Below are 24,671 nucleotides of genomic sequence, written 5' to 3' on the forward strand. Positions count from 1 at the left end.
GACATTCATCTATGTGAAGACACATATCAATATGCAACACTATTTTTATAAATCTCTGCAATTGTTTACATTTTATATTATATTATATTTTAATATAATATTACATATTATATTACATTATATTGTATAATAATATATAAACTATAGGCTATCTCTAAGCTAATATTAATCTAATATAATCTAAAATTACACCAATGCAACTGTGATTTAAAAAAAAAAAGAATAGCAACAAAAATGCTATTTTTAGACCAGGTCTGCGGGCTACTCATAAGGTCCTTGCGGGCTACCTGGTGCCCGCGGGCACCATGTTGGTGACCCCTGCTCTAAACTGTCTAAGGCTGCGTTCACACTGCAGGTAAAAGTGTCACAAATCTGATTTTCTCTCAAAATCTGATATTTGGTTTACGCTGTTCACATAATCTTTTAAATATGACCTAATTCTGGCATCTGTCTAATTGTTTTGCGCTTTGTGGCACGGACATGCCACAGAGCAGTGCTTCACATTAAGTTTTACTTTAACCGCAGCCAGAATCTCAATCAGCCATGAATAAGAATAAGAATCCATTCAAACATGTTATTTGTCCACAATGAGGTTTTTATTTTTAAATTTACCATATTTTTCACACTATAAGGCACACTTGAAATCCTTACATTTTCCAAAAGTCGACAGTGCTTCTTATTATCCAGAGTGCCTTATGAATAAATTCTATCAGTCAGGTTGTAAGGAGCAGTAAAGCCACTCGACTGCAGTGGCTGCTGCTGTTCATTTTCCTGTCTACAAACTGTCAATTTTCACTGTCTTTTCCATCATGTTCATATAAAATGGATAAATTCCAACCTGGCCTTTTTTGCTACGCATCACGTTTTGCTACGTATCAGATTTTGATACGTATCAGATGTTGGTACCACATATTGAAGTGATCCAAATCAGAATTGAAAACATTTACCTGCTGTGTTAACGTAGTCGAAGTCAGGGGTCAGCAATAGGCGGCCCGTGGGCCAGATGTGGCCCGCAAGCATGAAACATCTGGCCCGTGAGGTTTTTTGTACTATAAGGAACGATAATGAAAAAAAAAAAATAATAAAATGCTCCCTTATCTCCTTACAAGGGCATTTTTTTCCCGGTATTGTCCCAATTCACTAGCCTGGGCAGCGGTAGTGTATTGGACCATGACCCTGACAAAATGGGTTCGATCCTGTGTGTTTATTTATTTATTTTCTCCTTTCTTCTTGGGTTTACCTGCTTTTAGTTCAACTGTTCTGCAATCGGGTTCAACAACCCTCTGGGCTGAAGAGCTACCAGTCTGTAGCTCCATCCCAATACACTTCATTTTACAAAACAGAATTTTATTTGTGGCCCTCTACGTAATGGCTTGAAAAATATCTAACCCGCCGCCAAACCAAATTTCCGACCCCTGGTCTAAGTGTTGGTGCTGTCCTGTGAATTTGTTCTTCAGTGACTGACCTGCAGCTCTAGAGAAAACAGATTTCAGTTTTCAGCATAGGCTAATGTCACTATCGGTAGTTAGTGTTCTCCAAGCGTGCTGAACTGAATGAAACATATGCTAGCCGTCCCAGCTCTAAAAGCAATTTCATACAAAAGATTTTTTTTGAAAGTGGGCTTGCAACAACTAAATTGGGACGGAGAAAACTACAGAGAAAATTAAAAAAATAATAAAAAATCATACCATCTGTAAATCTGTCTTTCTGCTTTCAACATTTGCACCTGCTGCTTTTAAATGTCTGTTAACGTCTGGGTTTATTACAGAAAGACACAGATGAGGAAGTGAGGGAATTCCTGCAGAATAACCTGCATCTACAAGGCAAGGTAAGGACAGAGGTTTGTTTGAGCTGGAGACTGAGGGGCTGTTTACACGTGTCTCTCTCTCTCTCTTACTATCTCTATCTGTGCAGGTGGAGGACCCCTCCATGCGTTGGCAGATGGCTCTGTATAAAGAGACTTCAGGCAAAGCAGAAGATGCTGAGAACCCAGAAAAAGTTGTGAAGAGAGTACAGGAGGTATCTGCTGTGCTGTACCACATTGAAGTGGTAAGTCATACACACAAATACATTAATATATAGTATAGAATGCATACAGCATATACGTACATACAGGTGAGTTTGTAACAGCATATACTGTTTAGGTGGTAAAGGTGTGCTATATCGTATCGTCCGCGATAATATCGCCAACATTTTTTTATATCGAGAACGGTATTATACCCTGAAATATCGTGCCATATCACCCACCCCTAATTATCTCATCAGTGTACTACTTTTTTACTGTTTTTTATAAAAAAAAATCACACTGTTCTCATTTCTTATGATCAATATACTAAAGACAGATTATATTTGTCAAGTATCATTTATTTTACCTTAATCCTGAATATATGGAGATATTTGGAGTGCATTATTATTAGTATCATGACATTCTGGATCATTGATGTCTGTTACAAATCAAGAAAAATCTTTTTCATATCTCAGTTAGGGGTGTGCCATATCATATCATATACAATAATTAAATAAAATTTTAATTTTGTTGCAGTAGTGAGTGTATTCTTGAATTTTTTGTTGTAATTCAGTGTTTTGTTATTGTCAAGAATATTGTTATCGCGAAAATACCATGAAATGTCGGGATATTGTTTTAGGGCTATATCGCCCACCCCTACTGGGTGGTATGAACAAAAATGTATATCATGGTATTTTGCAAGATTCTGATGGTTTCACAGTATATTACGCAGTGACTTTTAGTAAATATAGTGGGTGCCCCTTCTGCAAATTAGATCCCTGTGTTTATTATCCTTTTGTGGCAACTTCTGGGTAGATCCATTTCCCCAAGATTCAATAGATCCCAAAGACCAGTTGGAGCCTGGTTCAACAAAACCCCTTCCTAAATAAGACATTTAACTTGTTCTTTAAGCACACTTGCCCAGCATAATTAAGATCACAACACAGCACAGCATGTTAGCTTACCATAGCACGTTAGCATAGCACATTAGCACAAAACACTCTCTAAAATATAACCCCAAAGGACGTACTTACACCCAAGCAGAAAACCAACATGTTTCTCAGATTGGAGTTATAAAGGACATCCAGAGTCAGGCTAGAACACCTGTAGTAGCTCCTCAACTGCTCTACCTGGAGGCACTACTCTACTTCCTTTTCTTACAGGAAATCTACCTATTACTAGGAAAATAATAATTCCTGGACTTTTCAATGGTGTATAAGACCATGTCTGTTACACACCTATAGTTTAAAATACTTTGTAATGTTAAGGTTAATATAAACAATTACACAAAGTGATATAAAATTGTGAATTATACCACATGGACACTTCTTTTTTCCATCATCATCATCAACCATGCTACAACTGGTACTTTGAGGAAGAAGAGAAGATCATATGTCTCTTAACTGCCCTTTTAGAAATATACAATAATTCTAGTTGAAGATGCAGTAGCAAGTTAATGGAAGTGGAAACCCTTTTGCAATTCCTTCAGGAAAGGCAAATTTTTCTAATTGATCACCTCCATGGCCTCTCTCTCTCTCTCTCTCTCTCTCTCTCACTTGTTCTTCTTCTTCCCTCCCTCAGACTGAACATCCTTTCAAATCCAAGAAAATGGTTTGGCACAAGCTGCTGTCCAAACAGCGCCGCAGGGCCGTCGTGGCCTGTTTCAGGATGACGCCCCTCTACAACATCCCGAGGTTTTCAGCTCAGATATACACTCGATACTGTAAACTGCTATACTGTTATAGAGGCACAGCCCCCGGTTTCTGCACACATTTAAAATTTCCCTCTCTGTTCCTTTCCCTGCAGACACCGGGGATCCAACATGTTCCTGAATGGGTACAAGCGCAACTGGTTAGAAAACGAGGGATACTCCTTTGAGGACAAGATGATTGATGATTTATCTGTGAGTCGACTTTTATCCTCATATCTTACCTTCACACGTGTTGACAGAGGGATTAGAGCTGGCTGTAACGTTAGCTCCTGAATTGGTTTATTTAGAAAACGTTGGAGGAGGAAGAAGAGGAGGAAGAGGAGAAGGAAGCAAAGCCAGACCCCCTGCATCAGCTCATCCTTCATTTCAGCCGCACAGCTCTCACAGAGAAGACGTAAGTAGTGTGGATTTTTAGATTAAAAACCATTTTAATTATTATTAATTATCTGATATAGATTCATATAAACCTGAGATTGAGCTTTTAAATTCATCTATCAGCAGGTTCAGACAAGAAGTTCATAAACATGCTGTAATTTCAGAGAAGCTAACAATATTGACAAGGTTTATTTTCTCACTCAAAGCTGCTAAAGCCTGCTAGACAAGTTAAACAAGCTGTGTCAGTAAATGTGTGATATCTCACTCGCATTTATCAAGAGTATCTTTAATTTTACCAAATTGAAAACTTCTGGAGTATAGTCAAGAGGAAAATGGATGATCACAAGCCATCAAACCAAACTGAACTGCTTGAATTTTTGCACCAGGAGTAAAACAGCATAAAGTTATCCAAAAGCAGTGTGTAAGACTGATGGAGGAGAACATGATGCCAAGATGCATGAAAACTGTGATTAAAAACCAGGGTTAGTCCACCAAATATTGATTTCTGAACTCTTAAAGCCTTATGAATATGAACTTGTTTTCTTTGCATTATTTAAGATCTGAAAGCTCTGCATCTTTTTATTTCAGCCATTTCTCATTTTCTGCAAATAAATGCTCTAAATGACAAATTTTATTTGTAATTTGGGAGAAATGTTGTTTGTAGTTTATAGAATAAAACAACAATGTTCATTTTACTCAAACATAAACCTATAAATAGCAAAATCAGATAAACTGATTCAGAAACTGAAGTGGTCTTTTAACTTTTTCCAGACCTGTATATATATATCTCGTCACTTAAACTCACCACAAACTAAATTCACTATTATTAAACTGTACAGCAGGCAAGACTTTCATTGTTTTTTACTTTTACAAGACATGGATATACTTTAGAGTAGTGTGAGGTGAAATGAGTTTTGATGGGAGCCATGATGCTCCTGAACGCATCCCATCCAGGATGGGAAACAAACACTGTCCACCCACACTAAAAACTGATTGGCTGAATCACAGGCCAATCAGAACAGGCCAATCAATGTCATAGGATAAGAGTTTTTTTTTTTTTCAAATAAATGTTTTCTGAGCCTGCTAGAGTAATTAATGTGTCAAATTGTTTTGTACATTTAAATCTCACTTGTGTTTAGCTAACAAATTAGCATTTTTACAATTTTTTTCTTTTTCACCTATAAAAACTTTTTCAAGGTCGTTTCTAACGCTGTGTATAAGTGTGTTACACATTAAATAAGAATAAAAAACATTTGTTTACTAAATATTGCAATAATAATAGATTGTTTTTTTGTACAATTGTTGCATTAGTTATAATTGAACAATATCTCTTTATATCTGAACAAAAGCTGTAATGGAAATGTTCCTAAATGAAGCAGTATCATTAATTAAATGAATTGAATTGGGACCGGGTGATTCAGAATTTAATCGATTCAATTTTGTAAATCAGTGGTGATACCCAGACCTGTATCTCTCTCAGTTACACCTGATGTTGTTTTTACTGCAGAAAACTGGATGTGGATCATCTCTACATGTCATATGCTGATATTATGGCGAAGGTGAGTGAGATCTGATCTAAGTTCTGTAAATGGAGGATCACAGTCCAGCACAGCTCGGTGATTTTTCCCCAATTTAACCTGTCTCTCTTAATTGGCTATATCTAAATCTTAGTCTACAAATCAGTCAATCCATCAATTAATCAACCTTTATTTTCACTCGGTAAGAACATTGAGGGTAACCCTCATTTTCAATGTAGCCGAGCTTACACAGAGTTAAAGGGATTGAAAATTAAATTTAAATTATAAAAACAAGCAAACAATGCAAGATTTAATTACGAAAAAAAAATAAATAATCAAAATAAAAGGATATGCAAACAGGCTAAAAACAAAAAGATAAATACGTAGAATAATAAAAAGTAAAGGACTGAAATAACCACAATTATAAAAGTGTGATGGAACAAAAATAAATAATAATAATAATAATAATAATAATAGTAAAAAATATATAAAAAAATAAAAGGAAGAAAATAAATGGAATAAAAATGTAAAACGCCAAAAGTAAAGGCAGTAACAAAACAAATAAAAGGATGAAATGAAAAAAATAAATCAAATAAAAGGGCTAAATGGTAAAACATAAAATTAGATTTAAAATAATAATAATAATAATAATTAAAATAAATAACAAGGTAAAATAAAAACTCAACTAAAACAGTTTCAGGCTGTCTGAGGGTGGTTAGATATTAAAAGTAAATAATAACCCACCAATTCAGACAAACAGTACCATTCAAAATGTTTTCATCATTTTAACATTTTCTGCATTGTAGATTAATACTAAAGTCATTCGAACTATGAAGAAAAACATATGGAATTATTTAGTAAACAAAAAAGTGTTAAACCAGAATATGTTTTATATTTTACGTTCCTCAAAGTAGCACCTCTTGCTTATATAGGGACAGTTTTGCACATCTTGGCTGGATTTTGTCAGTCAGGTTTATGAAGTAGAGTCACCTGGAATTCAGGCTTTTAGTTAACAGCTGTGCTGAACTCATCAAGAGTTAATAACTTGAATTTCTTGTCTCTAAATAAAGTGTTTGAGAGCATCAGTTAAAGTAAAGTAGTGAAGAGGTAGAGTTACAGGTATACAGTGAATAGTGAATATTTGACTAATGTTCTAATCCAGATTATGGTGAGAACTACTCAACTACGTAAGTAAAGAAAAAAAGTTTGAAACATTTTAAGAACTTTAAAAATATCCTCAAGTGCAGTCACAAAAAACATCAAAAACGTTATGATGAAACTGGCCCTCATTAGGTCCGCCCCAGAAAAGGAAGACCAAGAGTTTCTGTGGTTGTACAGGATCAAGTTCATCAGAGTTACCAGCATCAGAGACCTCAGAAAACTTGCTAAAGCATCAGACAGAAGAAGTTAAAGCACAGAATTGTGGGTGGAGCTGCAGAGAATCACCAATCAGAGTTCAGAAGGCATAGTTTACACTAATGTTAAGGTAGTGTACTAATAGAGCAATTGCAGCAGGGTTTGTTTAAACTGAATCAGAGCAGACAGGATTTAAACACAGGGAAATCTCCACGCTGTGCTGAGCTGAGGATCTCCAGAACATGCTCCAGATGTTGCTGATGTGAGATGATGACATGGCTGTCCTCCTGCAGAGCTGTCACATTGGTGAGGAGGACGAAGGGGGAGAGGAGGAGGGGGGCGAGGAGCCATCCTTTGAGGTGCGACAGACAGAGATGGTATGGGGGGTCCAGGGGCTGGGGCTACGGGACACAGAGGAGCAGCTACAGCTCTACAGCACTGAGTGACCACACTGACCACTGCACCTGCACACCCTGCCCCTAGACCCCCTACAGCCCTCCTTTACCCCTCCTTATCTTTATTTCTTTCTTTCTTTTTATTAATACGTCTTTCTTCTCTTCTGAACCCTTCATTTCGACTGGTCTATCCTTTCTTTCTATCTTTCTTTCTTTTAGTTTTTCATATCATCATATTCTTACATTTTTTCCCTCTTTACTCCTTTATTTTTTTTCTTTTTCTTTTTTCTTTCTTTTTAGTTCATTTTCTTTCTTTCTTTTTTCTGTTTTTATTTTTTTATTTTTATTTTTTACTTTCTTTCTTTTATTTTTTACATCTGTTCTTTTGATTTCATCCTTTTATTTTTTTTATTTTTACTTAATTTCTTTTTCTTTCTCTTTATTTTAAATTTTTCTTACTTTTTTTTAAATTTTCTTTATTTATTTTTCTTTCTTTCTTTCTTTCTTTCTTTCTTTCTTTCTTTCTTTCTTTCTTTCTTTCCTCCTGATCCCATCTTTTCTCCTGATTCTTTCTTTCTTACTTACTTTCTTTCTTTTTTGGTTACTTGCTTTTTCATTGTTTCTTTCTCTTCCTTTTAGTTTTTCTTTTACATTTTCTTTATCTTCTTTTTTAACTTTCTTTAGTGACTTTTCCTTCCTTCCTTCCTTTACTTTCTTCTTCCTTTTTTACTTTATTTCTTTCTTGCTTCATAGATATTTTTTCCTTCTGATCCCTTCTTTTTCCTTATCCTTTCTTCAGTTTATTTTTTACTCCTGTTCTTTTAATCTTTTCTTTTTTTCCTGTTTATTTTTCCCCCTTGCACCACTGTCTTTATGTTGTGGACTGACTTGTGCACATTTTTGCTGGATTCTACTTTTTGAGTCCGTGTCCTCCGTTTTCATGGTGTTGCTGTGTCACACGTCAACTGTGCATGACCAGAGCGAGTGCAGAGAGATGGAAGCAAAAGTGTAACTATAAGATAAAAAATAACTACAAAACAAGCAAGACATGTGGAACACATCACCGACCAGCGATTGGCCAGATCAGACTTGGAGTGAAATAAGCAGATATTGGTGTGATGTGCTCATGGACAGCATTATTCATTGCTTTTTTTCTTAGAGGACACTAATGCTGTATGATTGATTTTTCCCCTAAACCTGGACTCTACACAGAGACTAATGACCCCTCTTTAGTCTCCTATAATTATTCCTGACTTTCCTGACAGAGAACCTGCATTGTTGTCCTCTAAATCATTTAGTTTAACCTGCTTAGTGTTAGTTAGTACGTGTGTGTGTGCTCGTGTTTGTGTGTGTGAGTTTGTGTATGTGATGTGAGACGCAGACACATTCTCATATACTCAAACCGCAACTCACACAAGTTCCCTTAACTGCTCCCCTAATACAGTAGCAGTCCCACCTCTCCAGACTCAGCCTGTCCCGAGTGTGTGTGTGTGTGTTTACTGCCTGCCCACCAGCACCCCTTAATCTCTTAACACTAATACTCACCTACTGACCACATTACCTACCTGTCTGTTCAGACCTGGTTCCAGTTCAGACACTCAACTTGCCTTTTAATATCTCTATTGATGCACTTCATATCAAACATTTATAAAAACCTGCTAATCCAACTTTCCCTCTTCTGAAATCATGAATATTAATATGGACTAGGTGTGAGAGATTGACTGCATGCAGCCCCAGGAGCATTAATGAGGTTCAGTACTGATGTTTCATAATTCAGTAATGACAGTCCAACAGACAGATAGACTTTATTTTATTTTAAACATAATTATTTTATTATATATATTTTAACAGGACAACACTGAAGATACGACACTTTGATACAGTGTAAAGAAGTCAGTGTACAGCTTATAGTATAACAGAGTACATTTTCAGTGCCCTCAAATAACTGAACACACAGCCATTAATATTTTATGTGGCCACCATAAATATCCAGTACTGCCTAAAAAAATAATTGGGCATGGAGTTCACTAGAGCTTCATAAATTGCCACTGGAATCTTGCATTATTCCTCCTTCCATTTGAGGATAGACCGTAGGTGCTCAGTAAGGTTTAGGTCTGGAAACATACTCAGCCAATCGGCCAATCCATCATATTTAGCCCAGTTTCTGATTGGAGGAGATCATGCTCTGCTTCAGTATGTCACTGTACCGCATTTTTCCACTGTAAGGAGCACCTAATTATAAGGCGCACAACCAGTAAACGTCTATTTTCATACATGAAGTGCACCGGCTTATAAGGTGCATTATACAACACTAGAAAGGAACAGGGGTGTTGCCATGTTTTCCCTTTTAATTCAGCGGCGAGACCTGTAAAGCTAAACTAAGTTAAGTAAACAAAACTGTAATCCTTAAAAAAACGTTTTCTTTCAAAGTTAAACAAGCGCTTGGTGTTAATCTACACAGATTTCTCTGCAAAAAAAAAAAAAACAACAGTTTATTTGGGGAAGCAAAGCGCTTTCATTTGTTTTTAGTAAGCTTAGATTATAAAATTTCCAAAACGCACAGGCTACAGTCCGATAATACTCACCTCCGAACCTCCGAACAGTGAACGAGCTAGAGCTTAAGGCAGTTTGCGGCTAATACTAATGCTGCTCCAGCAGTGCTAGCCAGGGTTAGCAGCAGGCTACAGTCTGATAATACTCACCTCCAAACAGTGAACGAGCTAGAACTGAAGGCAGTTAGTGGCCAATGCTAATGCTGCTCACATTTGTTGCCAGCAGTTTAGACATTGATGGTGTGTGTTGAGTTATTTTGAGGTCACAGTAAATTTACACTTTTATACTTTAAGACAGGGGTCGGCAATTGAGTTTGGCCGCGAGCCAGATATTTTCCAAGCCGTTATATGGTGGGCCACAAATAAAATTCAGTTTTGTAAAATGAAGTGTAATGTGATGAGTGCTACAGACTAGTAGCTCTCCAGCCCAGAGGGTTGTTGAGCCCAATTGCAGAACAGTTCAAAGGAGGTAAACCCAAGAAAATTTTTCTTTTTCTTTTTCATTTTTCATTTTCGTTCATTATAGTTCAAACAGCCTCACAGGCCAGATGTTTCATGCTTGCCCACAGCCACGGGCTGCCTATTGCTGACCCCTGCTATAAGCTGTACACTGACTCCTTTATTATGTGTCAAAGGGTCCTATCTTCAGTGTTGTCCTGTTAAAAAAATATATAATATAATAGTGACAAAAAGATAAAAGAGTGTACTCACTTTTGTGAGATCATGCATATTGATAGACTTCAAAGCATGACTTCACAATATTCGTTTTTAATTCTAGAAAGCAATTTTTTATCAGAGTGTGAAACAGTGCTCTGGATTAGCACCAGGTCTGTGTGTGATAATCTCTCGTGTTATACCACGTCTTCATGTCTTTATTTCTAATTGGAATCTCCAAGCAATCTCCCTCTCTGTACTCACCCAGAACTACAGTAAAAGCCTGCACAGTCAGTCAGACACACACACACACATTCATACACACACACACACACGTACACACACAGAAACACACACACACACACAGAAACACACACACATTGTCCCACACAGAGACACCCAGAGACTCTCTGCTTACCAGAGCCTGATCTCTCTCCATGTAGGCTGACGTGGGAGGGGGTGGTTTAGTGGGTGGGGGGGTTAAACGCTTGGGTGCTTTTTTTTGGGCGGGTAACAGTCATTTTCAGCATGCATGGTGGGTGGGTATGTTCCCTTCATGTGTAATCTCTTGTATCAGCAGAATAGTACGGATGTGTTAAATGTGTTTAGGTATTTATTTATTTATTTATTTTAAGTTTTAAAGGTCTCATTCTGCTAAAATCCACTTTTTCTTGATGTTTGTATAATACTATATGTCTCTTTGGGTTGTATATGACGCTGCACATGAAACTGTTCTTTAACCTCTATTTTCTGCAGTAGCTAGTAAAAGAAAATATTCCAAAAAAAATTGTTTTATCAGGAAAAGCACCGTGTCTACATTATCTCAGGGGTTCGTGGCCTCGCCCACCTTGGGACCGCCCACAGACAGAGCTGACACTGTCTCTCTTCAGCTCGTCAGCTAGCAGGTGGTCTGAGGTTGAACGGTTGAAGTGAAGTTTAAGGGTTAATTTTATCTAGCACTCAGTGCTATATCTTTATAACTAAGGCTGTATCTCTGAAAACATTTTGTCCTTTGAGTTTTAGAGCTGTAAAACTGACTCTGGAGGAAAGGCAGGTAGGCGTTCTCTGCTGCAGTTTTGTTAGCCAATCAGAGGTGATATATTTGCATATATGAATATTTAATATTTAGCAAGAGCCCAAAATCCTTTTATTCTGCAGAGACCACTAATTCAGTGATCTAAAGCAGGGCTAAATAGAAACAGCTGAGCACTTTTTTCACACAAAAAACATCTCACTTGGCTTCATTCATACTAGAAACCACAACTATAAAAAAACGATGGAATGAGACCTTTAAAACAGCATTTCTTCAGACTGCTCCTGCTGTCCGTTGAGGTAAGTTAGAGGAACACAGGCCTGTAGGAATAAGCAGCACCCATCTGTAGAATGAGGGAAGTGAGGATCAGGCTGTGCTCAGGAGGAATAGGGCTGTTTGCTGTAGTCAAACGTTTCTGCCAGCCAGCAAACGTGTGCAGCTCGAATAACCTTATCACTAATACCACTCATGTTTATGGGGAAGAGAGTGTGTGTGTGTGTGTGTGTGAATGACAATAGTGTAGTAGCAGTGTCAGACTGATTAAGGTAGTGCTAAATCATTTTTCAGGTTTAAAATAAAGAGGAATAAAGATTTTTAGCTTACAAATCTTTAAGCTCCAAGATTGCAAAGTAACAAAAATGACCAAAATAATGATTAAACAAAATATGTTAAGCCAAATACAATAGATAAGAGTTGATATAATATGTAGAATATTAATGTTCATTTTCAATTTTTCCAGTAGCATATTATTGTAACACATTGGAGGCAGGATACAAATGCAAGTTTTTATTTTTAGACATTACAAAAACAAACAGAAACTGAGACAAAGAAATAAACACTAAGACTAAAACACTAAGACTATAAAACAAATGTCTAAGCAGATCTTAACAAACAAAGAAGTGAAATAAACAAACAAAGAATTAAACTATCTAAAAAAACAAACCAAAACTCTGTAGACCAAAACACTCAACAAACAGAGGCTCAACAAACACACACACACATATATATATATATATATATATATATATATATATATGTATAGCGCAGACACAGGCACAGACAAGGTACACCTGTTGAAGAAACAAGCGGGCGGGGTTACAAATGCGATAGGAGGGATTCCAGATGACAGGGCAGGAAGGACCAAAAAATGGAAAACACAAGACAGAGACAGGCTGTGTGAAAATATTAAAATTTGTATCTCAATATTTAAACTTAGACTTGGATATTTATCCAGCCAGAAAATATTTCAATACAAAGTGTTTATTATTTAGTTTTATTAGAGCTATATTAAGATATAATTATTAGTATAGTGGACTTGCAGATGGGTGTACCAAAGGCAATCAGTCATTTTACCCTGCATGAACACCACAAGCGATAAAATCAGCAAAAAAGCATGCAAACTGAATTGCTTTGTTCAGTTAACAAGTATAACAATAAAAGCCGACCCAAGCGTTATTCAATTAAACTAACGTATCCTTTTATATATTTTGAGGAAAAAATATCAACCAGTAAACAGTTGCAGGTTCATTTATTTAGAATTAGATTTGTTAACAAATACAAACATTCCCTGTATTTTGCTATATATTTTATTTTTGGGATTTTTAAACTTTAAAAAAAAATCTGATTTTTTCCAAAAATAGATAGTGCATCTTATAATCTGGTGCACCTTGTGAATGAATTTTATGTGTCAGATATTAAGAAGCAGTAAAGCCAATTCACTGAAGAACAGCGTTATAAGGGTGAGTTCACAGTGAAGTTTCTCCAGCACTAGGTCTGGGTGCAGCAGCATTAGGATTAGATGCTAACCGCAGCACTAGCTATTTCGCAGCTGTGGTTAGCGGCTAATGCTAATGCTACTGCACCCAGCCTTGGTCCTGGAATAACTTCACTAAAAACACCTTGGAATATTGGAAATCTAAGTGTACTGTTAATAAAAGGAAGTGTTTTACTCACCCAAATAAACAGTTTTCAGGAGAGAAATCTGTGCAGATTTACATCCAGCGCTTAATTGACTTCAATCTTTTTTATTATTATTTTTTTTTTTTTCAGAATTAATGTGCCTTTTAATCTGGTGCATCTTATGTATAAAAATCTATATTTCTATATTTAATAAAACTGAATTAAAATACTGAGCTACATAATAAAAATGTTATTCCACTTTGGATTCCATCTTGAATCTGTGGCTTGGAGTTAAATAGAGCATAATCTGCCCTGCTGTCTTTAGGTGTCTTTGTAAAATGACCCTCCCTTTCCACCACGCAAGTCAAAACAATTATAACAAGATCAGGCAACGTTTATCGTTCTGCACTGTCTCAGCTAGTGGCGAGTGGAGAAAACTGAATAGGGATATCTACTTCATATGTAGAAGTGCTGTCAGATATTTTAAAAGGCAGTTATATATGAGTATGTATCAGATGAGGACTTTTAAAAGCACCAGAGGATAGTGATCAGGATAAGTGTGAGTGTGTGTACGAGTGTGGGGTTAGGGGATGTTGACTCTGGCGACTGGCTCACTGTACTGTCACGCTCTCCGGTGAACAGGAGAAGGAGATGGAGAAGCAGAGGCTTCTGTACCAGCAGTCCCGTCTGCACGACCGCGGAGCAGCTGAGATGGTTCTGCAGATGATCAGTGCCTGCAAAGGTAAAACAAACAAACAAACCAGTTAAAAACAGGTTACTTCATGTTTCCAGACGAGCTCATAGCTCATAGAGTACCAGTCAAAAGTGTGGACACATCTTCTCATTAATTTTTTAATTAACATTTTTTTAGTCATTTAGACTCTTCAAAGTGTTAAACAAACCAAAATACTCTGTGAGGAAGCTTTTAGGTGCTCTTATCTGGAGAGCTGTTAACTTGTGGTTTCTAAAGCTGGTATCTCTGATGAACGTATCCTGTACAACAAAGAAAACTCTTGCTCTTTCTTTGTCTGGGGCGGTCCTGATGAGAGCCAGTTTCATCATAACCTTTTTGATTGTCTTTGACTGACCTTTAAGTATTTTTTTCTTTACTTAGTTGAGTACTTCTTGCCATAATCTGGATTAGAACATTACTTAAATATTCACTATTCACCGTATGCCTGTAACTCTACCTCTTCACCACTTTACAACTGATGCTCTCAAACACTTTATTAAGAGACAAGAAATTCAAGTAATTAACTCTTGATGAGTTCAGCACAGCTGTTAACTGAAAGCCTGAATTCCAGGTGACTCTACCTCATAAAACTGACTGAGAAAATCCAGCAGAGATGTGCAAAACTGTCTCTATCTAAGCAAGAGATGCTACTTTTTGAAGAATCTTAAATCTGAAACAGTTTTATTATTCTGGTTTGTTTTAGACTTTTAAAATAAATAATCCCATATATTTTTTCTTAATAGTTTGGATGACTTCATTATTAATATATACAGAAAAATAAATAAATAATAAAAATGACTGGTACTGTAGGTCTTCTTAAGCTGTCAGAGCTAAAATATATCTTTTATTTCTCAGGTGAACCTGGAGCCATGGTATCTTCCACTCTAAAACTGGGCATCTCCATCCTCAACGGAGGCAACAGTGATGTCCAGCAGGTTAGCGCTGTGCTGCTTCTCATCACATTCAACACTTCATGTGATCATAATTTTTTAAGTGATCAGACAATTCCAAGTTTAGGCCAGTATCTCTTAATTTCTGTTCCAGACCATGTTTTCTCCTTTAGCACATGCAGTGGTTTCCGTTATCTACAGTGTATAAACTGTGACCCTGCTCTCCTGTGCTTGTTACAGAGAATGCTGGATTACCTGAAGGATAAAAAGGATGTGGGCTTCTTCTTGAGCCTGCAGGCTCTAATGCAGACCTGCAGGTAAGTATCCTCTTCTGAAACTTAAATTAACTTTCTAGGTGGTGCTCTTCACCCATCATTCCTTCTATTTATTATCACCAGGGTTCCTGCGGGTCCTTAAAAAGTCTTAAAATGTCTTACATTAAAATCCGGGTAATTAAGGTCTTGAATTGTCTTAAATTTACTGTAAATTTGCTGAAGGTATTACTTTTCAGACTGTGCATTTAATGCCAGTGAAAAAGGGCACATGCTAACTTTAGCAGTGAGTTAACTAAAATTACTGGAAAGAGAACTAAGGTTAACGTTAGCAGTGATCTAGCTAACATTAGTGATGAGCTAGCTAACATACTAACATTAGCAGCGAGTTATCTAGCTACATTACTGGGGAGAGAACTAAGATTAAGGGAGAATTAGCTAACGTTAGCAGTGAGCTAGCTAACATACAAACAAATTGTTCTCAACCAAAAATATTTGACTACATTTTTTAATCTTAGATTATATTTTTTGTGGTCTAAAAAAGCTCTTAAAAAGCAATAAATTAGTTTTTTTTTTTTTTTTTTTTTTTTAATAATGCAAGATCCCTGATCACGGGGTGTGTCTGTAGCACTGGATGTAGCGAGCAGTCAGTCACATAGCTGTGTAATATCCAGAGATTGGCTTTAAAAAAAGTCATATCTTCAGTGTTATCCCATGAAAAGGTATAATAATATATTTACAAAAATGTGAGTGATGCCAACAAAACAGCACACTTATTACCAAACAGTGTAAAATTTTAATTCGCTTTTGTGCATGTAAAATTGACAAGTACATTATATGAAAGTATAGTTCTATAAGTACAGTATTGGGACACCTGCTCAAAGTGTTTCCTCTGAAATCAAGGGTATTAAAAAGTCTATCTTGCTTTTGTTGGAGTAACTGTGTCTACTGTGGAGAGACAACATTCTACTATATTTTGGAGAATTGTTGTGAGGATTGATTGCATTCAGGTACAAGAGCGTTAGTGAGGTCAAAATGTTGGATGATAAGCGTCCCACCTCATGCCCAGCTCATTGGCACTTACTCCAACAAAAGCAGGATTAACTCTTTTTAATAGCTTGGATTTTGAATGTGAACAATGAATGTGTGTGTCTTTCTTTGTCCATATACTGTATATATACTTTTTTGCACGATAAGTCACTATTAAAATTCTTACAATTTCCCAAAAATCATCAATGCACCTTATAATCCAGTGCATTTTATGTATGAATCAGTTTGGTTGTAAAGAGCTTTAAAGCCACTCTGCTGAGGTTTAACACCGTTTTACAGGAGTTTCAGTTTAGTTCTCCAGCACTAAGGCTGGAGCAGTATTAGCATTAGCTGCCAACCGCGCAAAGCACTAGCTCTTTGGCCCTCAAGAGATAAGTATTATCGGTCTGTAGCCTGCTGATATCTGATATCTCTTTTGTTGTTCAAAGGGGAGTATATTGGACTGTAGCCTGCGCGTTTACTGTGTTAAAACAAGCTACGTGGGATGAACCGTTAGCTGATATTGACCTGGGGGACCTTAGCGGAACAAAAAAATCTGTATAGATTAACAATCAGCTCTCGTTTGACTTGTCTGAATTACAGTTTTGTTTACTTAACTTAATCTTATTTTACCTGGTGCGCCTTAAAGTGCGAAAAATATGGTAATGCCTATTTAGAAAATATCATGCTATTAAGTTAGTTATTAATATTGCAGTATCTTAATTGACTGCAGCCTAATTGTGAATATGACTGTTTGGCTTGCAGTGTTCTGGACCTGAATGCATTTGAGAGACAAAACAAAGCTGAAGGGCTTGGGATGGTTTCAGAGGAGGGCACAAGTAAGTCATCACCATCCTCTGGTATCTATACGCAGCATTATGTAGGCATGCTGTTGTGCACACAACAGATCAGCAGGTACATGATGGTGTATATAAATTCCTACAGTTCATTAGTTTAATTTAACCTGATGAACACCAGTATGTTTATTGCACAAGAGTTCACGTGTATGTTTTTACCTGCAGGACTTAGTGCCTCTTTATAATGTGTGACTGTTAAAGTTCCCTAAAGAACAGATGGATTGTATGTGTTATTTATATCTCTGCTCTCCTGTTTGCTCCCTCCTCGGTTCTCAGATATGAAGCTAGAACGGGGTAAATAATTCCTGTCTATATCTATTCCTCTTCTTCCTCTCTTTCTGTCACATCTCTTTCTGTCCTCTTCCTTTACTCTTTTCTGTTTTGATGTGTAGTTTACCTGCATTTCATTTCGCATTCAAGGGAAAACAGAAGACAACTCTTTAGTCATTGTTGCGACGGCTTTTCTTTTGACTGATTTCGTACAATTGTTTATTTTTTAAATTATCTATTTAATTTAGGTTTATTTCGAAGTAGTTTGACCCTAAGTGCTTTAGATCTTTTTATGCATTTGTATCTTTTTGTATTTTCTTTATGCGACCTCCTCCTTTAGCCGCATTAGCAATGACTGAAAAGTTTCTTTGTCCCTTGAGTGCTGTGTCACAGATCTACTGTACCTCCAACACTTTGACGATGACTGATTGTAAGGAAAGAAAGAACAGTGTCCTCTCTTTTCCAATCAGTTTTCTCTGAGCAGATCACAGAGAACTGTGGTGACGTGTCACCTAAACCATGAAATGAATTGCAGCTGCAGACATAACTTCCCAAATTCTACAAAAGATGAGCCACCAAACATTATTTGAATTGATTTCAAATAATGAGGTGTCATGGAATTCAGGAGAAGCTGGGGGAAAGCGTAATGGTCATGGCCATGACTCTGCTCATTTCTTTATATATCATTTATGTTAATCCATCATTTGTTCACTTGTTCATTTGTTCAGTAGTAAATTGATATCGATCAGAAGGAACCCGGAGCCGACCCAACTTTATCCATAACTGTTCTACACACATTATGTTTACATTTTGTTTATATAAGTTGTAAATAATATGCTGACTTAGTGATTCTGTAACACTGTTGTGTTTTATTCTAATCTGAATGCTTGTTTTTTTTTTTATTCTGAGAGCGTTTTCACACCTGTAGTTGTGAAAGTTTCTATGGTCCGTATCAGTTGATGAGTTTGTTGTTTATTTGGAGCGTTTCTCCCTCTGTTTGGTTTGGTTTCACACAGGCACAAACCTTAACGCACCAAAATATGCACCAATAAACCACGCAAGCACATCGACTCCTGATTGGTCAGAGCTAAAAACACAGTGTTTGCAATGGGACATGCAGCGCAGATGTACATATAGTAAAGAGAGTTGAGTATCTGCGAGCAGTGAACACTGCACATACTGCGCTCTTAGTGTGTAAACAGCATGGAGCAGCAGCAGAGACAGCGTTTGTTCAAAGCTGTGGTAATTAGTGTTATCTGGCTAATATATCAGATTAAACTGCGCCTTATCAGCAGTTTAGCTCAATTTAGCTCATGATTTAAGACTGGATCATGTTCTCACCACAAACAAACTGCTCCAGAGTTCATTTGGGACCGGACCGAGATCACCTTCTCTAGCAGGTCTCACATGGTCCGGTTGTTTTGATCCACACTAAAGGGGACAAATGAACCAGAGCTCATTTTAACCAGACCAAATAGTGCTGGTGTGAAAACGCCCTTATTGTCCCTGTAGGACAAAAACCTTAAATCTTTATAAAGGGAGCTTTACTGGAAAATTCAGTGTAAAAGATTTAATGTCAAGTTCCTTTGCAGCAAAGTAAAAAATAATGGCAAAAAGGGAAAGACATGAATGTTGAACATTACCTCACCCAGGATGTATTTGGTGTCCCTCGTGTCATTTAAGAAAACAAGATTCCACTACTTTAACTGAGTTCACCAATTAGAAAGTGTGTCTAGATACTTTTGGACATATAGTGTAATGTTCAGACTAAATGATGAGATTTGCCAATGCTACATACTCATATGTTACTCACAACAGAACATAAATTACACATCAGATTAAAAGTGAGACATTTTACCATTTCATGAAAACTGTGTGACTCACATTACTGAGTACAGCAAGAATGTAAGAGAGCACTTAAAATGATGAGTTTCTTTGATTTTACTCAATCGAAAACCTCTGAAATATAATCAAGAGGAAGATGGATGATCACAAGCCATCAAACCAAACTTTACCTGAATTTTTGCACCAGAAGTAAATAGTTATCCAAAAGCAGTGTGTAAGACTGGTGGAGGAGAACATGATGCAAAGATGCATGAAAAAAACTGTGATTAAAAACCATGATTATTCCACCAAATATTGATTTCTGAACTCTTAAAACTTTATAAATATGAACTTGTTTTCTTTTTTACATTATTTGAGGTCTGAAAGCTCTGCATCTATTGTTCGAAATGACAATATTTTTATTTGAAATTTGGGAGAAATGTTGTCAGTAGTTTATAGAATATAGAATGTTCATTTTACTCAAACATAAACCTATAAATAGCAAAATCAGAGAAACTGATTCATAAACTGAAGTGCTCTCTTAATTTTTTTCTAGAGCTGTATATAGAGTCTCTTAGAAGCAAAGATGGGCAAAAGTTCACCAATCTATTGTCTAAAAAGTGTGGAACAATGTTTATTAACGAATGTTTCCTAAAAGGGGACACACTCTACCTCTTTTTACACAAGTTAGAATAGCTTTATGGATTATATAATACAAACATTCTACAAAAAAAACATTCTTTGTACCAAATCACTCTTGCACAAAGAGATGTCACCAGCTCTATTCTCAACAGTTTTAGCTTACTTCTCTCTTATCTACTGACTTGACGTGGACAGTAGGTACAGATCCCTCCCTCAGACAAAGCATGCTAAAACCAACAGACCAAAATGACAGATCTTCAACTGATCTACTGGATGGGGCTTTGGTGGGGGTTGCTGGGTGAGGGGTGGAGCCAGGGTAGTTCTATGAACATTCCTTATTCTGGCGTCAGAAAAAGGGATCCATCCAAATGTCTCATAGAAGCAAATGATGATTCCTGACACCAAACTCCTCCCAGAAAAAGATAAATGGATTTTCTGGGTGGCTTAAAGTGTTTATAGAGGCAGAGCAGACCCAACTGGAAATAGAAAAGAAGGAAAAAAAAGAGATTTATAATATAATAATATGTCCCCTTCAATGTAAAATTTGAAGATACCCCATCATTTATAGAACATAATATATAAAGATCTTAGAATCTGTGAAAAGAATAGCCCTCTGCAAGGTACCGTTAGACGCTGGTGATCTTCAGGCCCTCAGGCGGCACAGCATTAAAAAGAGGTACGACTCTGTACTGGAATCACTGTCTGTGAACACAGCTTGCTCTGCAATCCACAAATCTGAGTTAAAGCTGGATTATGCTGAGAAAAAGCTATATGTCAACACCATACATAAAACATGCCATCTTTTATGAGCCAAAGCCCACGTAATATGCTTTGACTTTTATTTGATTGCAGACAGTAGGAAACAGATACGCCATGTTCTGTCTCTTTAACTTTATTTCATTTGTTAATAATACATCCAGTCCTGTGTTTCAGTCCTGAAACATATTCTAAAAAAGAAAGGTGGGATGGTTAAGCATTTTGACGCTTTGTAATGTTGCCACTTAAAAAAAAATGCTTTGGCATTGAGGATACCAAGCGTAGAAGTGTCCCCGGAAATCAGTATATTGGGCTGCTTGGTTTATTTTTGGTCTTTGTTTTGGTTGTTTGGTTGTTTATTATGGTTGTTAGATGGAAAGATTGCTAAAAATATATTTATATCAAGTTAAGCAGATAAAACATTAACTATTAAGTGTTTATACTGTAATAGTTAGGCCCAATCCCATTTCACCCCTTGGCCCTACCACTTACCCCTACCCCTTCAGAGTTACATGGGGAAGGGGGGAAATTCTTCACCCTAAGAGTTGAGACGACCCTTCACGCACCCGATACGTCATTAGGAGCGCTAAAGTTCAATAACTTAGCTGCTGCTGCTGCTGGTTAACTAGTTAACTTTAGGGCTTTATTGTATGTTTTTAGAAAGAGGGCTGGTGGTGCAGAAATGAATTATTTTTGTCCATTATTTAATTTCTCTGTGATGGGAATCTGAAATAAGCTTTGATCTGCTTCTGCCCTCTGTCGCACCATTTAAGGTGGAACAGAAAGTTAGCTAGCTAGCTACTGAGACAAACTGCTAGCATTTTTTGTTATGCTTGCTATAAAGAATTCGGCCATAAAACATTGAATCTACACATTATACTACGGTAATATTGTGCTAATCGTCACTTTTAACAACAAAAATACTTTTACATTTGTGGGTTTCTTTGGTTGCTTGTGATGCAATCTTACCAGTGATTCTCATACTCCTCAGTTTAAAGGCTGCATCTGAAAAATCTCCAGATGAAGGGCTAACAAGATCTATCCCTTCCCCTAACCTCCCCCTCCAGCATAACAAGAACCATATCACCCTACCCCTCGGTGTGCACGTGCAAAACAGAGGAGTAGGGGTAAGAGGTGAAATGGGATTGGGCATAAATGTAATAAACAATGCAGTTTTTTTTTGCATTTTCCACACTGTCACGTTTTTTTCTGATTTGCGACTGTATTATTCTTGCAAATATCTTCTATTTTGAAGGCTTTTTTTTTATAATATACTGATAATCTGCCTCAATATGTAAATTATATTTGCTAAATGTCTCGCTACACAGACCAGGGAGAAGTTGATCATTTACTTTTGAGATTAACATTTTTTTAACAAGCTTTAAACAAGAAGTAACAATTTGGGATTGGATTAAACATATTTCCTATCCCGTTCCTAAAAGCTCCACTTTTATTGGCTGATTTTAGGACACTGTGACTAATCACAGTAGCTCTATCACATAGACTAGCATAACATTGCATAACATAGCATAACATATTGTACATTGGACGAAAATATAGAATGACTGGGTATTGAATGACCATCACCCTATCCCCACCTCATCCTCAACTCATCCCTAAATCTCCATCTACCTCAGTCATTCTAGATCACACAGTGATCTCCAGCCCATGCCGTACATGAGGCATCTGTTTCAGCAATAGGTGCATCTTAAAGCAGCTGAATGCCTTTATCAGACGGGTTACACACAGACAACAGACAACATATAGTGTGTAGTAGTGATACAAAAACAGCTTTCATTAGGTGTCTACAGATTTTCTGTATCGGGTTGGGTTTATGTAGATTTTAGGGGAATCAGGGATGTTCTGTAAGAGTTTGGGAGTTTCAGAATTGGTGTGTTCTATAGCTCTGTTATTCTTATGTTGTATTTTTTTCTTTTGACAGTGTTTGAAGTTTATGGTTTGTCACATTCATGTACACGTCCAACACTCAGATTTCGATTCTAGGGCACATTTTAACACTTTTATATGTGTGTTCTGTGATTATTTTATGATTTCACATTGTTTTTGGTATTTATGCATTGTATGAATTTTAAATATGTGATGTATCTAGTTCTTTGTGATTTTTTTTCTATTTTTTTATTTTATTCTTTTCATTTTTTGCATCAGAACATTCCAGAGCAGGTTTCCCCCCTGTGTATTTCATCCAGTGAGAGATTTCTATGGAAATCATGAATAACTTTTTTCCATGGATATCTGTTAAAAGACATGTTTGTGTGCTGTGGAAGAGACTTTGAGTTGAATCTCATCCTCGGCGCTCCGACTCTCCTCCACTCTCATTCCTCCTTTTTTTCCTGCTCTTTGTCTCTGACTTCTGTAGCAGAGTTTGTGGAGTGCAGTAGATCTGTCTTGCATGGCGCCATTTCGGTGTTTGTCTTCATTTATCTGTATTTCTGTTGCTGTGCTTTTTGTTTGTGTTCATCCTTCATCTCTCACCTTTCACAAGTGCTCAGTGTCACCCTCACTTTGTTCTCAGTGTCCCTTTTTCTGTCCATATATCTGTACATATAAATGTTACACATTGTGTCCTCTGACATCCATCAGTGAGTGTTTCATTGCTGCACATCAGATGTGCTTTCTGTTTGCTGTGTATTCTGTGTGTGTCGAGTGTATGCCACTGCGGTACAGTGAGAAAAATAAGTATTTGAACACCCTGCGACTTTGCAAGTTCTCCCACTTAGAAATCATGGAGGGATCTGAAATCACAAAATTTTTCTATAGGTTTTAGGTCTAGAGGCCGGCTAGGCCACTCCAGAACCTTGATATGCTTCTTACGGAGCAACTGCTTGATTATCCTGGCTGTGTGCTTTTTGGTCATTGTCATGTTGGAAGACCCAGTCACGACCCATTTTCAATGCTCCAACTGAGGGAAGGAGGCTATTCCCCAAAATCTTCCAATACATGGTCATCCTCTCCTTAATACAGTGCAGTCATCCTGCCCCATGTGCAGAAAAACTCCCCCAGAGCATGATGCTTATAGTCATGGGCAAACTTAAATTATGACGTCTTAGTGTATTTTACCCACAGTAACCCTGGTAACAGTGGTGCCAGCTCTCTTCAGGTCATTAACCAGCAGCTCCTCCCTTGTAGTTCTGGGCTAATTCTGCACCTTTCTTAGGATTATTAACACGCCACGAGGTCAGATCTTGCATGGAGCCCCAGTCCGTAAGAGACTGACTGTCATGTTAAGCTTCTTCCATTTTCTAATAATTGCTCCAACAGTTGATCTTTTTTCACCAAGCTGTTGGCAATTGCCACAGCCCTTTCCAACCTTGTGGGGGTCTACAGTTTTGTCTCTGAAGTCTTTGGACAGCTCTTAGGACTGGTCTTAGCCATGTTAGTAGGAGTCTTAGTGATTGTGTGGGGTGGACAGGTGTCTTTATGCAGCTAACAACCTCAAACAGGTGCTTCTAATTTAGAATAATGTAAAATAAAGCGAAGTGGAGGTGGACTTTTTAGAGGCGGACTAACAGGTCTTAGAGGACCAGAATTTTTGCTGATTGACAGGTGTTCAAATACTTATTTGCAGCAGTAACACACAAATAAATGATTTAAAAAAAACATACATTGGGATTTTCAGTTTTTTTTTTTTTTTTTTTTTTTTTTTTTAGATTATGTCTCTCATAGTCGATATGCACCTAAGATGACAATTTCAGACCCCTGCATGATTTCTAAGTGGGAGAGCTTGCAAAGTCGCAGGGTGTTCAAATACTTCTTTTCCTCACTGTATGTCTGTGTATATCGAGTGTGTGTGTGTATGTTGAGTGTGTGTGTGTGTGTAAGAGGGGAGGAGGATAAACCATCAGAAAGGTGTGGAAATCAGGTCTCTGCCTCCTTCTCCCAC

At 37.1% G+C, this 24,671-nt stretch overlaps 1 protein-coding gene across 15 annotated transcripts in view; it reads left to right on the forward strand.

Moving 5' to 3' along the window:
- LOC103022324 (ryanodine receptor 1) overlaps positions 1 to 24,671 on the forward strand; it is a 175,025-nt gene that overhangs the window by 124,983 nt on the left and 25,371 nt on the right. For 5 of the 15 annotated variants that reach the window (XM_049483340.1, XM_049483345.1, XM_049483348.1 and 2 more), the window contains 12 exons: positions 1,769 to 1,828; positions 1,915 to 2,049; positions 3,587 to 3,699; positions 3,812 to 3,908; positions 4,004 to 4,110; positions 5,599 to 5,650; positions 7,258 to 7,341; positions 14,140 to 14,239; positions 15,086 to 15,165; positions 15,361 to 15,437; positions 17,187 to 17,260; positions 17,555 to 17,572. In XM_049483340.1, coding sequence (XP_049339297.1) covers positions 1,769 to 1,828; positions 1,915 to 2,049; positions 3,587 to 3,699; positions 3,812 to 3,908; positions 4,004 to 4,110; positions 5,599 to 5,650; positions 7,258 to 7,341; positions 14,140 to 14,239; positions 15,086 to 15,165; positions 15,361 to 15,437; positions 17,187 to 17,260; positions 17,555 to 17,572 — 997 coding nt within the window. The remainder of the gene's footprint in view (positions 1 to 1,768; positions 1,829 to 1,914; positions 2,050 to 3,586; positions 3,700 to 3,811; positions 3,909 to 4,003; positions 4,111 to 5,598; positions 5,651 to 7,257; positions 7,342 to 14,139; positions 14,240 to 15,085; positions 15,166 to 15,360; positions 15,438 to 17,186; positions 17,261 to 17,554; positions 17,573 to 24,671) is intronic. The other 10 variants (XM_049483342.1, XM_049483346.1, XM_049483352.1 and 7 more) reach the window with 3 other exon arrangements.

Source organism: Astyanax mexicanus, chromosome 9 (assembly GCF_023375975.1).
Source record: "Astyanax mexicanus isolate ESR-SI-001 chromosome 9, AstMex3_surface, whole genome shotgun sequence".
Lineage (NCBI taxonomy): Eukaryota > Metazoa > Chordata > Actinopteri > Characiformes > Acestrorhamphidae > Astyanax > Astyanax mexicanus.